Below are 14,845 nucleotides of genomic sequence, written 5' to 3'. Positions count from 1 at the left end.
TGGTACTTGGATATATGTTAGAAGATGGTAGCATAGTGAAAGTATAGAGTGAATAGATAGTGAATCGTAAATGTAAACTGGACAGCGAGTTATACAAGAGGGAAACTGCGATTACCCTATTTGGTGCATTTTTAGATCTAATGCTAGTGTTCATGTTAACTCAGCAAATTCATAACTCCACACGTACATCAGAAAGTATCACAGTACTTATTTGTTTCAAGAACCATTAAATTTCATTAGAACAGAATTTGCAATATAGACGTTAGTTTTGAGTGAAATTTGTTTCCATACCCACTGTATTGTCAGCTTGAATTTTGCAAGCGCTAGACGGAAATACCACGCCTTTGATGCCGTTTCCAGCGCTACAACTACTTCATTGAATGTGGCTTTCTCCTTATCGGTGGAGCTATATTGATGGGTAAGCTTATATATTCATTTCAATCTCTATTGCATATTTACTTGGATATGTACAGAAGAATTCATGGTGTTTTGCTGCATATGATACCAAAATTTCATACTTCACACACGTTTGTTCTTCAATTTGCATCTGCTACTGCCAATGCCGAATGAATCGTTATTCTTCAAGTCATTCGAAGCTGTTAGAGCGAAGCGTACTCTAGTTCTTTCACCCCTTCTAGTAGACTGCTCAAAGTGAATTGCCTATTCTCAAATCCAAATTATTAATAATTCCTGAGTCAATGATTTTTAATTAATAAAAGTTCTAGTGTCAATTAAATTATAAAAGAAACATCAGACAAGAGTTTGCAGTTGATACGTCACATTATATCAATAATACTACGGTTTCCGTTATTGTACATAAATATCTTTTATTAAATTTGCTTACTGTCAATTAACAGTTGGAAAAATTCACACACGGTATCCTTGAGGGGTCTGTACTTAAGCTGGAATTCTCCAATGGCCTTTGAATTGTCTGCCTTCCACTTATAATTGATATTATCGCAAACATACTTCCTCGTTAAGTTTTTATCGACCAACGGGCCGATCAACCAAATCAAAAATTTTGGAGCTGCACTTTTCGGGATTGGATAAGAATCGTATTCAGGTGATAATGCCTTCCCAATCTCTAAGAAGGAGGTGTTGTGGGCAGATATGATGTATCGACCATGGGCACTTTGTACAAATGCCGCCCTTAAGTGGGCCTCAGCCAAATCTCTCACGTCAACGATACCTACACCAATATCCGGTACACCCCACTTCATCTGACCATCTCCAAACGCTTTCATGATACTAAAACTTTCGGATGTGGCATTCGGGTTTAATCCTGGCCCAAAAACAAGACTGGGGTTGAGAACAACAAGATCCCACCTGTCTTGATTCTCGCTTACTTTCCATGCCTCTTTTTCTGCCAATGTTTTAGAATAAGAATAAGCATTATTAGTTAAGGACGAAGTTTGGTTCCAAACTGTCTCGTCTACAGTAGCATTTGGAAGCGAAAGGAGGTCTTTGTTATCTCCATAAATTGCAGCGCAACTGCTGGTCAATACAACCCTAGTCACTGATTCCGTCCTGTTTGCTGTATGCAACACATTTCTTGTTCCTAACTTAGCAGGATCAACAAGGTCTTTCTGAGGATCGGTAATTTTCGATGTAAACGGAGAAGCAGTGTGGAAGACCACCTTGCAGCCAGCCATTGCTTCCAGAAAAGATCCATCCTTCAACAAGTCGGCCTCAAAAAATTTCAAATCACCACCTTTACTACTTTTTAGCTTTTCAAGGTGAGCAAGTTTACTGTTGTTGGAAGTATCTCTAACAGCTGCATGCACAGTAACTCCCTCTTGTAACAATCTTTTGATAATCCATCCAGCGACATAACCTGTTGCACCAGTGACGAGAACTGGGCTCTTTTTATCAAGGGTACTAGTGAAATCAAGATTTAATTAGTTTTCTGATAATATGATAGCACTAAATGGAAAACAATTACTACCCTTTATGTACTCCACGCAAGTGTTCCAGTATTTCAGGTTCGGGTTTAACTATATTGTTCTATGTCCTGTTTAGGAATATATCCGGTATATCCGATATCTTCGATTGTCACCACCTAAGAATACTGTTGACTTCACCCATGATGAAAAGAAATATACTATTATTGATAAGAGTGAGTGAATCAAAAATGCAAAGTATCATCCTATCGTTTTCTATATTAGTACACAGAGATCATAGCCATAACATTTCAAGTAAATTTTATGCTTTTCTCACTCTATACATCTTTAATCGTATAAATATTTTGCTTTAGCCAAGTAAGTATTTTAGTTAATAATATGAAATGTATGTATCTTACTCAAAAGCAGATCGATGTTAATATTAGCAAGACCTGTAGAGCACCACATATTCATTGATTAGAAGTAACATCAAATAAATAAATAAAATAGCTCTTTCTACGTGCTTAATTTATTACCATTCGGTGTTAGTTATTAATGTATTATTATACTTAGTTTCTATGTTATTTAAACTTATATACTAAAATCATTAGCTGCTAGAACTCCTGTTATTGAATTATAAATATAACACTTGTTTGACAATTACTACAGTGGATCATCATAAATTGCTTTCAATTAAATATTAACTTATGTAATGCTGAGATAAAACAAACTTACATGATAATACAATCCTTCTCTTGGGCCCCGTTGGCAGATGGTGGGGTCTTTGATGAAACAGCTCTCTTCTTGGACTTCTTCTGGATTGAAGAAGCCAATTCCTTATTTGTAATTCTTGACAACGACTTTTCGTCCCCATTTTGCGCAGCTTTTTGATACCAGTGCTGCGATTCATTAACATTTTTGATACAGCCGATTCCTTTTTCATAGAAGTTAGCCAATGCAAACTGGGCTTTTGGTAAATCACACATGGCTGCCCTTTTGGCCCATTCGAATGCCTCGGTGTCGTCCTTAGGTAAATATGGGTCTGATCCAACAAGATACCATGCACACATTGCCAACATCGATTCTGGATCTCCGCCTAATGCGGCAGTGGTATAGTAGTGGATCGAGAGATTTGAATCTTGGGGAAGAATATCTCCAAACTCGTAGCATTGGCCTAGAATAGCGGCCGATTGGACATGGCCAAGTGCTGCAGCTTGTGCGTATAATTCTAATGCATATTTTTTATCAGCAATGACAATATCCTGGAACCCATTAAAATAAATTTTTCCCAACTCATAAGGTGCTGCTGCGATAAGCTCGTTGGCGACATTAGAAGCTCTAGTAAGCCATTTTATTCCAACCTTTTTAGTGTTCACATTTGATGATAATCCCATTCTTCCGTAGAAGGAGTACACCCCTAATTTGTACATAGCCGCCGGGTGATTCTTCGATGCTGCCATCTTCAAGTAGTCAATGGCTTTTCTCGCATCACGCCCCGTTCCCAAACCTTCCTCATAACAGTACGATGTTCTATAAGCTGATTCTACGTGGCCATGTTTGGCTGCGGACTGAAACAACACAAATGCTTCTCTGTTTTCAATTTTTCCTAATGCTCCCGAACTATAAGCATCAGCTAGTAAATATTGTGAGTCAACATACCCCTTATCAGACAATTTTTTTAAATAGAAAAGTGCTTCTTTCAACAATGCTCTTTTCAACTTCTTGTCGTTCAAGTTGATATCGGAATTGCTAAAATCAAGCGATGCGGCCGATTTTGATTTGTTGTGTGACTTTTTGAATATATCACTACCTAATGTTAATGATGAAGTATTGGCTTCTTTGTCCAATGGACCCTTTTTAGGTGAATTTTCAATCGAATGTCCTTGGGGAGTATTAGTAGTACTTAAACCAACATCAGTTGATTCTAACATGAGAGCAGTTTGTAACATATATTGAGCGTACTGGAATAACACACTTGGGTCATTGGACCTCTTAGCATTCTTTCTGTACAATTCAATGGTCTTGATTCTAGGCAATAAGTGGCTTGAATTATCACCGAGGTATTGTTGTATAATATTCTGACTAAAGTCAACCATACTGGCATTGTCAGAACGGTCGTGGAAAAACGACGAGGTCGATGATACAGACCTATTGTGGCCAAACTTAGCGAAATCAGGAGCCGAATTAACTAAATTAGTCTCCGATTTCGAGAAAATCTGACTATCCAATGCATTTTGGTTGAGGTTGAGATTCGTCACAGACGAAGTGGTGGATAGAGGGTTCGAGTTTGGAGACATAAGAGGTGGTTCTTTCTGGGCAAATACCGGTGGTGGCGTCAGCGACTCATACACCGGGTATGGGGCCTTAGTGCCCGCTGTTCCGTCCGTCTCGTTATTACCCCCAAGCACCCCCAAAGGCAATGGAGCCTCCATCTCTCTAACTGGTGTCTGATAGCCCGATCCTGGTGCCTGTACTAGAGATCCACTCGACTCGTGTCCAACGCTGTTGTTTCCGACCTCTTGTGGTGGTAATGACTCTCCATAATCTTCAACTGGATATGGCGCATTTGTCGAAACTGCCTTCTGGCGATAAGGATGATCACTCATGTCAATCTGCCTGTATTCTAGTTTCCTAACCTAAAATTGTCCTGTTTGATGCCAAATTAACCAAAAAACCCGCCAATCAATCCTTTCAAGTAGCAACTGTCGTAAAAATAGCTCTTGACTCTATATTACCAACAATTTCAATCTATAACGATCTATAGTTTCCAGAGTATCCTCTTACTACTTCAATACCACTATATATGGCTTAAATTACGTTTATGATCAACTATGATAATACCTGTTTCTTCTAGAATTTTTCCAAATCTTTTTTTACTAGTAATATTGAGAGGGCGTGGTCCGATCCAAAATTCGAATTTACGTCAATCGAATCGAAGCTCTGGGTCGGGCATAACTAACAGGTATAGTACGGTATGTGGGGCTACCATAAGTATAATCACGTCACAGTATGTATGAAATGAGGTGGAATGAAATGTGGAATTGTTTATTTACGTGAATTGAAATAGAAGTTTGTCTATGAATGTAGGTGCAGCGTGTTTTGGGAACGGGCTCAACACACAATTTGTTTTGTAGATATTGTCGATATGAACCACACCACTAACACAAAGTCTATTAGATATACATGAAAGCAGTATATACGTGAAGGGTATAATAATACGTGTATGTAACGTGCCAGGAGACATTTGAACCCAAAAAGATGTAAATTAGACATCGTACAAGGCTTAGGTCGATTGGAATAGGAAATCAGTCGTACATCTTATTAGGTGCGATTGAAAAAGTTGAAATAGGCTGCAATGAAGGCTGCCACCACTACACCAATAAGGGTGACACGTTGTAAGCCGAAGGATGATGGAGTCAGATGGTCGTCCTGCTCGACGAGTAGTCTGGCTCTGTCCTCGGGGTCCAACATGTCGATATTTTCCCGGACATCAAAGAGCTTATCTGGGTCTGTGGCGTTGGTGGAGGCTGCGGCCTGCTCGCGAGCATTTCTGTCCGCTATATCAAGTTTATTCTGGGCCACCAAGTCTGGAAATTGTTTCGTAAACCGCTGATTCTCGGCATTATTCCACTCTTTACTCGAGCGAGCAAGTCTTTTCTTGACATTGTCGCTGGTAGTGATCGATCCGGTGGTGGATTCGTCGCCGGTCATGAAACTGAGGAGCCCAGTCAAGATCGTGGCCACACTCCACGCTGGATTCCAGGTGTCAGGATGGTAATCGCTCATCGAGAGACACAAACGTGTGTTGCATGCAAATCTCCCGTTAGGAGTGATCATCGAGATGGAGGGTGGTTTGAACGGGTATTCTGATGGAAACCGCAAGATTCCGTGGTATTGGCCCTCTTCAAAAGGCGTGTGAGGTGGCCCCGTTATCACGTAATGCCATTCCAATATATTTTCGTCGTTCGGCTTGGCACTCACGTATGGGGGTGGATTAAGTGTGATAGCCTTATATTCCTTTGTAAGTCTTTTCTGTGATTGTCTAGACGCCATCGTTTCCGTAATGTGATATAACCTTTATGTCTATTTGAATAGAGAAATGAAAAAATGTGCAATAAATTAATAAATATCCGAGTTCCCTGTCAAAGCTAACTTGATCGTAACTGTTTTTAACTAGATATTCAATGTATAACCAAGGATAATCGTACTCTATCGGAAAAAGCCCAAATGATAATAGATAAAAATCCAACAATTACACATCGATGCGTATCGGTTCTACAAAGTTGAGGCGCACACGAGCGGTCTTATTACTTCTATAAAAACATGAATAATCGATCCATAGAAGGAGTTTTAACTCTTACGGTTAATGGGTCCACTCCAGATGGGCTGTATTTATTTACAAAACTGGTACTGTGATCGTTAAACGGTGGGAAAATGATCTTCGTGAATAAAAATGGTTTTTGCAATCATTATCGGAAAGCTCATTATCATAGTGAATCTACTTTTTTTGACCAATAGCCAAGATCAAACTGGTCTCAACTAAGTATACTGTAGTTCCGTTGGAGATTTTGGATCTGAGTTGGTTATCTTTCAACTTTTTATTGATTTCCTCCGGTAAGTGGTGCTCGATAAAGGCTTGTTCCTGCCACAAGTACACCCTGGCTTCTCTAGCACTCGAAACATTTGTGAGGTTGGAATACTCACCCAATGTTCTGTTGAGCGCATCTACTTTCAAGCCACCCATGTGTCTGACAGCATGGGAAGCACTTTTGGTGCTAGAAGATGTCTCAACATCTTCATTGTAGAAGTCGACAATGTACAACCACCCACCAGGTCTGAGAAACGAGGCCAACTTCTGGGTCACTTTCTCGTAGTTATCTATATGATGGTATGAGATTGTGCATACAATTAGATCCATGGAATCTTCAAACTGAGAGACTACTTCTTTGGCCGTGGGGTCCAAGATATCGCACAAGTATGATGTCATCGCGACCCCATTGTATTTGGCATTGATTTGGTTGGCCTTTTCTTTGAATTTGGCCAAAAAGGCTGGATTAATGTCGATACCAACTATTTCGGACTTCTGACCCGAATCCGTGGCCAAATACCGAGCAAAGTGCTGTGTGAGTATTCCTGTGCCACACGCAAAATCCATAAGCTTCATCCCTGGTTTGAAAGCACTATTGGGAAATTGGGTTTTAAATGTGTGTGGATCTGGTAATGATTTATCAGGCGAAACCCCATTGTATAGTTTTTCTGGGTCTCCAATTATTTTACTTGACTCTTCAAGAGTCTTTCGTGGACGGGTCATATCGAATTCTAATAAGGATTTGGCGAAAAATATACTCAAAAAGTGTATTGCTTCGCGATTGTCGTATTCATCTGCCATCTTCGAGTCAAAAACCTTGATATTGGCTTCAATTGCAAGTTTATGTTGGTCTTCTGTCATGTTAATTGTATTATGGTGCAAGGAAGTGACAGAATTATGTCCTGATTCTATGAGATTTATATCAATCTGTTTTTGTGTCACTATCAGAATCAATGCACAACGATGGGTTCCATTCTACTAATAAAAGACATGCTTACTATAGACATTGGCTTAAAGCCAGTATAATGAGGATTTTTTTAATAATCTAAGAATATCCACCTAAAATTACTAACTGTGGGGAAATTTATGAAGCTTGAAGAATAGCCCATCCACCACTCCCTTAACTTCCTTAGGTTTCTACCCCACATAAGATCATCATCGAAGCATTATAATAGCCAAAGTCATCCGCCAGATAACTCTCAAAGTTCTCACAAAACTCTTGTACTGGATCGAGTTCAATATCTTATTCTGCCCTTTCAGCATCTAATTTTATCGTATTTTATTATGTTATTCTATTCAAGTTGTGTCGATATATGATTGTTCTTCTAAAGACGTTGATATTGCCTGTATATTTTTTATTAGAAGTAACATGATATAAAATCCATGCTTAGGTTGGATGATTGGGAGAGTATTCTAAAAGTTACATTATCCCAATTTATTAATGATGGTTATGTTGGTGGTAAGGTGACAATTATACCCAATGATTATTCATTCGAAGTTTAGCTTTAGAACCAAAGGTTTTAGAAGAGGAGTTTATCCATATGAGAGAAATGAAACTAAGGGAGACAATTTTAAATGAAATTTAGTCCAATTGGTCAGATCCATATTTTTACTTCTTTCCCCTAGATATAGAAGTCAGTAAGCTGCCAATTTCGCTTAATTTAATGCATCATCTTACAGGCAATATGTCTTGAGTAAGGCTAATATTTCATATTAACCTTATAGTATATAATATATATTCATAGCATTTTAAGAATGTGTACAGGGACATGTGAATATCTACAACTAAATCTGGGCGGTTTATTAATATAAATAAAGTCTTGTTATATTTGGTAATAGACAAAGAAATTGTTTTTGGAAAAATAAGGGATACTTCGATTATGAAGTAAGAATAGAATGGTGCATATTTCACCAACACCAAATTAGGATATATAGGAGTTGCAGATATTGTCTCGTTGCTAGTTGTTTTAAGTGCATTCCGTAATCACTAAAATACTTGTTCACAGCATTCCTTGTTGGAACAATTACGTAACGAGTGATTAGATCGCGTACTATGGTTAAACCATTTGTACCTTAAGTGTATGTTGCAAATAATCATATTAGCCTAATCATATAGAAGAAGCACATTTATACTAAAGATGTTTATTAAAAGTTTGTATTAATAAGTGTAATACAGATTGAGATCTGTGCATCGTATTTGAATTAGGATGTCAATTTTGAAAACTCATATTCACAGCAGTATTGGATTATACCATGAATACTAATCTAAGTAGAAAGGAAAAAGTACAAGAAAGATAATCAGGATAAGGATAAAAATAAATTCCAATGAATATTCGTCTAAACCATAAAGTTTAAGATTCTAAAGAGAAGTAAATTAGTGGCAGCATAATTTAGACCAAAATCCTTTAGTCTCTTCATTATCATCAACCATTTGTTGCTGGTCGTATTGGTTTTGTCTGTTTGCCGCAGTGTTCTCGTAATTCTTAGATTGAGGTGCCTTAAGTGCAGATTCGTCCATAGCATTTGCATTCATGCCTGTTTGTGATTCTTGTTTAATTGGTGGTAATGGTCTGTTAACTAAATGTTGTAACTTTTGTTGATGTAATTGAGCTGTAGACAATTGTTGGGTTGAAGGAGGTTGTGCTTGTTGTGATGCTGGCGCTTGTGCGTGATGAGAAGCATGATGTTGTCTACTTCTTCTTTGGTCACGATGACGTCTGTCTCTCTCATTTGGTGGGTTTGGATGACCATAACCATGTAAGTTTGGTTTCTTATTAATGGAAGCATCCCATCCTTTACCGCCGTTAAGATGCAACCAATCATAGTCTCCATCACATGCTTGTCCCAAGTCGTCTAATATAGATAAGAATAACATTCTGTATTCTTCATACGCAGGCTCTGCATCGAAGGCTAAACTACGCACCGAGTCTAAATATTCGGCAAATTGTCTAGGCAAGCCGTCACATAACTGGAGCGCTGGAGTAGTACGCTTTTTGTCACCAATCTTTTCGTACTTTTGCTTGTTGGTTGGTGCCTTTAACCCCTGCCATGGTAATTGACCTCTTAAGAAATAGAAGAATACGTGGCCCAACGCTTCTAAATCATCTCTTCTCAGTTGTTCTCTACCAAGATGAGTGTTAATCGACATGTAACGAGCAGTCCCACTTAAGGATTTCTTTTCTCTATAAGGAATATGTTGTTTTGTTCTAGGGTCTCTATATTGCTTGGCCATTCCAAAATCAACTAAGTGGACGTGGTTCTCATCGGCCAAGCCCTGGCGTCCAATCAAAAAGTTGTCTGGTTTAATATCTCTGTAAATAAGGTCATGACGATGGACTTCCTCGATTAAACTCAACATCTGGATCGCAATCTGGGCCACAGTCTTGACCGAGAATCTTCTGCCACACCAGTCAAACAAGTCCTCCAATGAGGGCCCTAACAAGTCAATAACCAAAATATTATGCAAACCTTCTTGACCAAAATAGTAAGCACTAGGAATACCTTCGCTCCCTTGCAAGTGCTTATAAGTGCGATACTCGTCTCTCAATTGGGGGGCTTCGGTTTTTCTGGGTTCAAACTTGATAGCCACTGGCACCCCGTTTATTATATTCGTACCTTCAAATATAACTCCAAACGACCCCTCCCCAATCTTCTTTCCTATCTTGTAGTGTAACCCAACCACAGAGTTGTTACTAGAGCTCGAGCTAGAAGGGTTATGTGACGCAGCAGCCGCCGCTAACGCCGCTGGATTCGACAATTGTGCACGGTTAGACATATTCTATTCTTTCCAACACAATTTTTTGATCCGTTATACGAAATTCTCAATGATCTGGAAGAATATCAATTCAAAGACTTTTCGAGCCAAATTATCTAGTATAATAGTTGATTAACGTTTGAATCTATTGCAAATGCTATATGATTCTCTATAATACAATCTAAAATAACCGACCCTCTATTTCTTGATGGATTCAATTCGAATCAACAACTTATGCAATAAAAACAAAGGGTATGACAAGAAACGAATAATTTAACTTGATGAAAAAATTTTCTCAATTATATATTCTTTACCTCTTGAATCAAGTGATCTTGTCAAGAAACTCTAATATACCTTATTATATTGCTATATAATTCGATTGTGTAGATCAAAGGAATAGAATTGTTTTTTGCTGTTCATAAACCTCCAAAACACAAATGAGACAATTTTTCGCTGACCTTACACAAAACCCGGAAATAGAAATGTTCCTTTCTTTTGGAAAATTTTTCTACACTATAAGAACTTAAGGTGGATAGGCCTCTGATTTGGTGTGTTATTGGATTGATGTAGTCATTTGAAAGAATTTCCTCTTTCCACCTGACGCGAGAATTTTTAGTAGATGTAGAGTTTGTGTTTATTTGCAAGGTGGATACTAAGACGGAAATGGCGGGCGCCCGGAGTATGCCAATGGATGCAAAATATCGGGATATGTTGTAAATAACATAATGGGTCACAGTGAGATGGCTGAAGGATAATAGACAAAGAATAATACACTTATGTTTTGGCGTGTGATTGGTGTCGGCCAAGTAAAAAGTTATTGTAAAATGAATAGTACGGTGTGTAGATCGGAAATTACGAAATTTTGCAGATTATGTTGAAATTAAGAAAAGTACTTCAATAGGTATTGTAAACGTATTAGATGAATGGTGTAAGGGATACTACAAAGATCATGATATAACCATTGGTATTAAAGCTAACTATACAATATAGAAAATGATGTAGTCGGGAAAGTAAAGATGTCCGAAGAACTGAGGGTTTTGTTTGGTACTATATTTTACCTCTGACTAAATAAATGAGATCAGCATTTCTAAATGCTTTCAAACATCTATCGGAGGTCTCCAATAAGACCGGCAGTTCGTCGTCGCTGACTTTGCAAATGCAGAGTCTCTCATCAGACTCACGGGTACGGTTGTTGATATTGACTATGCTTAAATTATCCGCTATAGAGTCCAAAGCTCTACCCACGGACCATTGCTTGGAGACCCACACGGCCCTTTTTTCCTTATGCACATCGATATTGGAAAATATGTCTTCTTCGGCATTATCAGATACTTGTTTGGGGTTGATGTAAAGACACCAGAGGTATATTTTGTCGGTATCACTTACCTTGGTATCCCCTTTGGCTTCCCTACGAAGTATGGCCATATCTGCTACTTTAGTACGGGCTGATGGCACACTCTTTTTCTTGAAAAGCCCCATTACCTTATCATCGGTACTTTTCTTATTCTTTTGAAGCCTCAAGAATTTGGCAAATTTGGCAATCACATTTCCTTGGGCTCCATTACGGCCTAGTATATTTGTTGCCTTGGGCGTAGCGTTATTTATCGAGTTCTCTAGTTTTATTTTATCCTTTTCTCTATCTGGAAATAAAGATGCAGCTGTAGCATCGTATTGTTGACTGGATCTAGTCTTTTCTTGTGGTTTTACTGGACATTGATGGGAGTCCAAGCTTCGATGATTTGAACAGTATGTAAACTTACAATACTCACAATGAAATGGTAGAAAATCAACTTGTTGACATTTATGACATTGTTTACCTATGTTCATTATACCTTGATCAGGATGAACTTTTGTCTCATTGACAAATAGATTTTTATTAACACCAGCTTGTGACATGTCTATTCACTTGTATCATATAATAGTTGACTGGAATCTAGCAATATGTCCTATTTTATACCTTTGGAACCCAGTGGCGGTGGCAAGGCTTTTTTGGTGCTTTAGCTGGAACAGAGAAATCGGATTTCTCAGCTGCACAAAAATTGAAGCGATATGAAAAATTGATATATGAAGCTGATAAATAAACTAACCAGACCAAATAATGCTATTTGATTTGAATGTGCCGTGGCCTAGTAATAGCTACGCCACTAAGCCAACGCCCCAGCAAATTACAACTCTCCTTAATACCATCACTACCTTATGTACCTTGGGTTATACGCACATCGCTATAAATTTTACATTAAGTGAAAATGTTAGATTCCCTAATAACCAACAGGAAATGAACCCAATCCAAATAAAAATGATAAAAGAACATTTTAAGGACTCGTTTCCAAAACTTAAATTGTTCACACGATTGACAATAGTGATCAACGACCCGTCACAATGTCAAGGACTTTCGAAAGTACAGAATTCGTTTGACTTAATAGCAGTACAACCAACAAGTGAAAAAGGATTACAATTGGCAACAACAAATCTCGATATTGATTTGATTTCTTTCAATATGGCTAGCAAATTGCCGTTTTTTTTGAAACATAAGACAATTGGAAGTGCGTTAGAGAAGGGTATAAAATTTGAAATTTGCTATTCACCTATGATCTCAGGACCAGCAGGATACTCGATTCAAACAGCAAATGACAATATGAGTTTATCTAAAACAGCCATGTTGGTGAGAAAGTACTTTTTCAGCAATGTTTTGCAATTAATCCGAGCATCTAGATCAAAAGGTTTGATTGTTTCCAGTGGTGCAACACAGGCATTGCAAGTACGTAATCTGTCCGATATATTAATCTTATTAAAGACTGTTGGTTTGGATAATAGTAGGGCGAAGAGCTGTGTTACTGATAATCCAGAAAAAGTTTTGGTCAACGGAAGATTGAAGATCAAATCGTATAAGCAAACTATTGCAGTTGACAATGATAATAGCAAGGGTGATGTTTTGTATAATAACGATAAGGAAGATGGTGCTAAGAAAACAGATAGCGCTGGATACAAGAAGAAGTTGAGCGATAGCTCTGGCGGTAGTTTGCTAAAGAAACAAAGGATCAAATAAGCGGTTTATGGCCCTCAGAAGGTATTACCTAAACATTGTACAGTATGATATAGATCCCGAAGTAATATTATAAATAAATATATTAAAAAGCTATGTAATTAATTGGCTTGCTAATTAAATATCGATGACTTGATCAAGGTGATCTTTTTATCCAGCGTATGCGAACTCGAGTCGTTAGATGGGGCCGGCCCCTTCATTTGCGCTCTTGGTACCCTCATTGGTCTCTTATTTCTACTTCCTGTAAGAAAAATAGATGGCTCAGGCTTCCGCTTCCTTATTGCCTCTGAAACTGCCCGCGGCAGAGGTGATGATGACGAAACTGATGTAGGTGGACTATGAGGTTCTGGCAATGATGTATGTAGTGGTGGCGATGCAGACTTGGGGCTAGATGAAAATGAGCTAGCTCCCAGATTTAATTTAGGCACCGTTCCGTTTGGCCTAGGTGGATTGGTGCTATACTGAATAGGCTGTCCATTGAATACAACTGGACCACCCATTGGTGATGAATTATCGCCCCGATCATGATTAAACCTTGGTGCATATTTTGGTACAACTGGGTGAGCTGGTTGCTTTGTTGATCGAGGGCTTTGAGGAAGTCTTGGCTGCTGTCTTGGTTGATGAAGGAAATGCGATACAGGAGGACGGGGTTGAATACAAGGCGAGCTCTTCTGTTTGAATGCATCATAAGGATCGTATTTCTTCACTTTCTGCGCGTAGTTGGGAAACATCAACGATCTATTCCGAATTTCCTTTCTGGCTTTATTGAGAATTGAGTTTTTGGGCCCGTATGACGGGGTGTATGCCGACCCACCATCATATCTTTGGCGGCGTACTGTAGGGTCTCGCAACAACTCGGGTACCGACACAATCGAATTTGCAGACTTCTCTTTTTTCAACCTCTGGGTAATCTTTCGTAATCTTTCTGCCGAGTCTTCTCTGAACGACTCGCGCTCATCGCTATATTTGAAGTAAAGGCTCTTCATAGGCATATCACAAAACAAAAGTGGTCGTCCCGACGCTGCTGCTGCCGCCACCACATTGCTCCGCTTACTTCTGCTATTGCTCGTCCCCGTATTGTTGGCCAATATTGGTCTATCGGGAAATTCTTTGCTCACTAGATTGATCCACAACTCATCGGACTCGGGCGTGATTTGCGGACTCAACTCTTCTATTTGCCCTAACTGCTTTGCGTTCATCTTCCGTAGCACCGGAACCAAGAGATGAAATGGTGTGGCCCCCACATCTTCTAATTTGGCCACATGCTGGATACATTTATTGGTAGCTATCTCAACTAACGATAAGACTTTTTTTCTACTTCTGGGATTATAATAACTTTGCTCCACTGATGCCATTCTGGTTTTTTTTCTATATTATGTTCATGCGTACTTTTATTTGATATCACATATGTTAATCTAGACAAATCAATGATACATTCACTACTTTCTCTCAGTATAACTTGCATAGATATTGCCTTTCTTTTTGCTACTGCTTCTTTGGGCTAAAAGATCGAAAGTGACACAAAAACATCACAATGTTCGGCCGGCCGATAAAAGTTTTATAGCGTTATACCCGAAACA

General features: G+C 38.7%; 8 protein-coding genes across 8 annotated transcripts; 1 reads left to right on the top strand and 7 right to left on the bottom strand.

Moving 5' to 3' along the window:
- Positions 1-830: 830 nt before the first annotated feature.
- On the bottom strand, positions 831-1,652 carry AC631_02232 (uncharacterized protein; the record flags this gene model as incomplete). Its single annotated transcript, XM_015611062.1, has 1 exon — positions 831-1,652. The coding sequence occupies one exon, from the start codon at positions 1,650-1,652 to the stop codon at positions 831-833; it is 822 nt and encodes a 273-aa protein (XP_015468121.1).
- A 959-nt stretch (positions 1,653-2,611) lies between these two features.
- CHS4 (Chs4p) lies at positions 2,612-4,486 on the bottom strand (the record flags this gene model as incomplete). Its single annotated transcript, XM_015611061.1, has 1 exon — positions 2,612-4,486. One exon carries the CDS (start codon positions 4,484-4,486, stop codon positions 2,612-2,614), a length of 1,875 nt encoding a protein of 624 aa, XP_015468120.1.
- A 715-nt stretch (positions 4,487-5,201) lies between these two features.
- On the bottom strand, positions 5,202-5,933 carry AC631_02230 (E2 ubiquitin-conjugating protein; the record flags this gene model as incomplete). The annotated part of the gene is made up of 1 exon (XM_015611060.1): positions 5,202-5,933. The coding sequence occupies one exon, from the start codon at positions 5,931-5,933 to the stop codon at positions 5,202-5,204; it is 732 nt and encodes a 243-aa protein (XP_015468119.1).
- Positions 5,934-6,378: 445 nt separating this feature from the next.
- On the bottom strand, positions 6,379-7,329 carry AC631_02229 (class I SAM-dependent methyltransferase; the record flags this gene model as incomplete). Its single annotated transcript, XM_015611059.1, has 1 exon — positions 6,379-7,329. One exon carries the CDS (start codon positions 7,327-7,329, stop codon positions 6,379-6,381), a length of 951 nt encoding a protein of 316 aa, XP_015468118.1.
- A 1,513-nt stretch (positions 7,330-8,842) lies between these two features.
- YCK2 (serine/threonine protein kinase) lies at positions 8,843-10,243 on the bottom strand (the record flags this gene model as incomplete). Its single annotated transcript, XM_015611058.1, has 1 exon — positions 8,843-10,243. The coding sequence occupies one exon, from the start codon at positions 10,241-10,243 to the stop codon at positions 8,843-8,845; it is 1,401 nt and encodes a 466-aa protein (XP_015468117.1).
- A 1,026-nt stretch (positions 10,244-11,269) lies between these two features.
- Positions 11,270-12,118, bottom strand: AC631_02227 (uncharacterized protein; the record flags this gene model as incomplete). The annotated part of the gene is made up of 1 exon (XM_015611057.1): positions 11,270-12,118. The coding sequence occupies one exon, from the start codon at positions 12,116-12,118 to the stop codon at positions 11,270-11,272; it is 849 nt and encodes a 282-aa protein (XP_015468116.1).
- Positions 12,119-12,320: 202 nt separating this feature from the next.
- Positions 12,321-13,268, top strand: RPP1 (RNA-binding RNA processing protein; the record flags this gene model as incomplete). Its single annotated transcript, XM_015611056.1, has 1 exon — positions 12,321-13,268. The coding sequence occupies one exon, from the start codon at positions 12,321-12,323 to the stop codon at positions 13,266-13,268; it is 948 nt and encodes a 315-aa protein (XP_015468115.1).
- A 110-nt stretch (positions 13,269-13,378) lies between these two features.
- Positions 13,379-14,620, bottom strand: ELA1 (elongin A; the record flags this gene model as incomplete). Its single annotated transcript, XM_015611055.1, has 1 exon — positions 13,379-14,620. The coding sequence occupies one exon, from the start codon at positions 14,618-14,620 to the stop codon at positions 13,379-13,381; it is 1,242 nt and encodes a 413-aa protein (XP_015468114.1).
- Between the last annotated feature and the right edge of the window lie 225 nt (positions 14,621-14,845).

The sequence above is a fragment of the Debaryomyces fabryi genome (assembly GCF_001447935.2).
Source record: "Debaryomyces fabryi strain CBS 789 chromosome Unknown contig00037, whole genome shotgun sequence".
In the NCBI taxonomy this organism is placed as follows: domain Eukaryota; kingdom Fungi; phylum Ascomycota; class Pichiomycetes; order Serinales; family Debaryomycetaceae; genus Debaryomyces; species Debaryomyces fabryi.
This window is presented reverse-complemented; position numbering and strand designations above follow the sequence as displayed.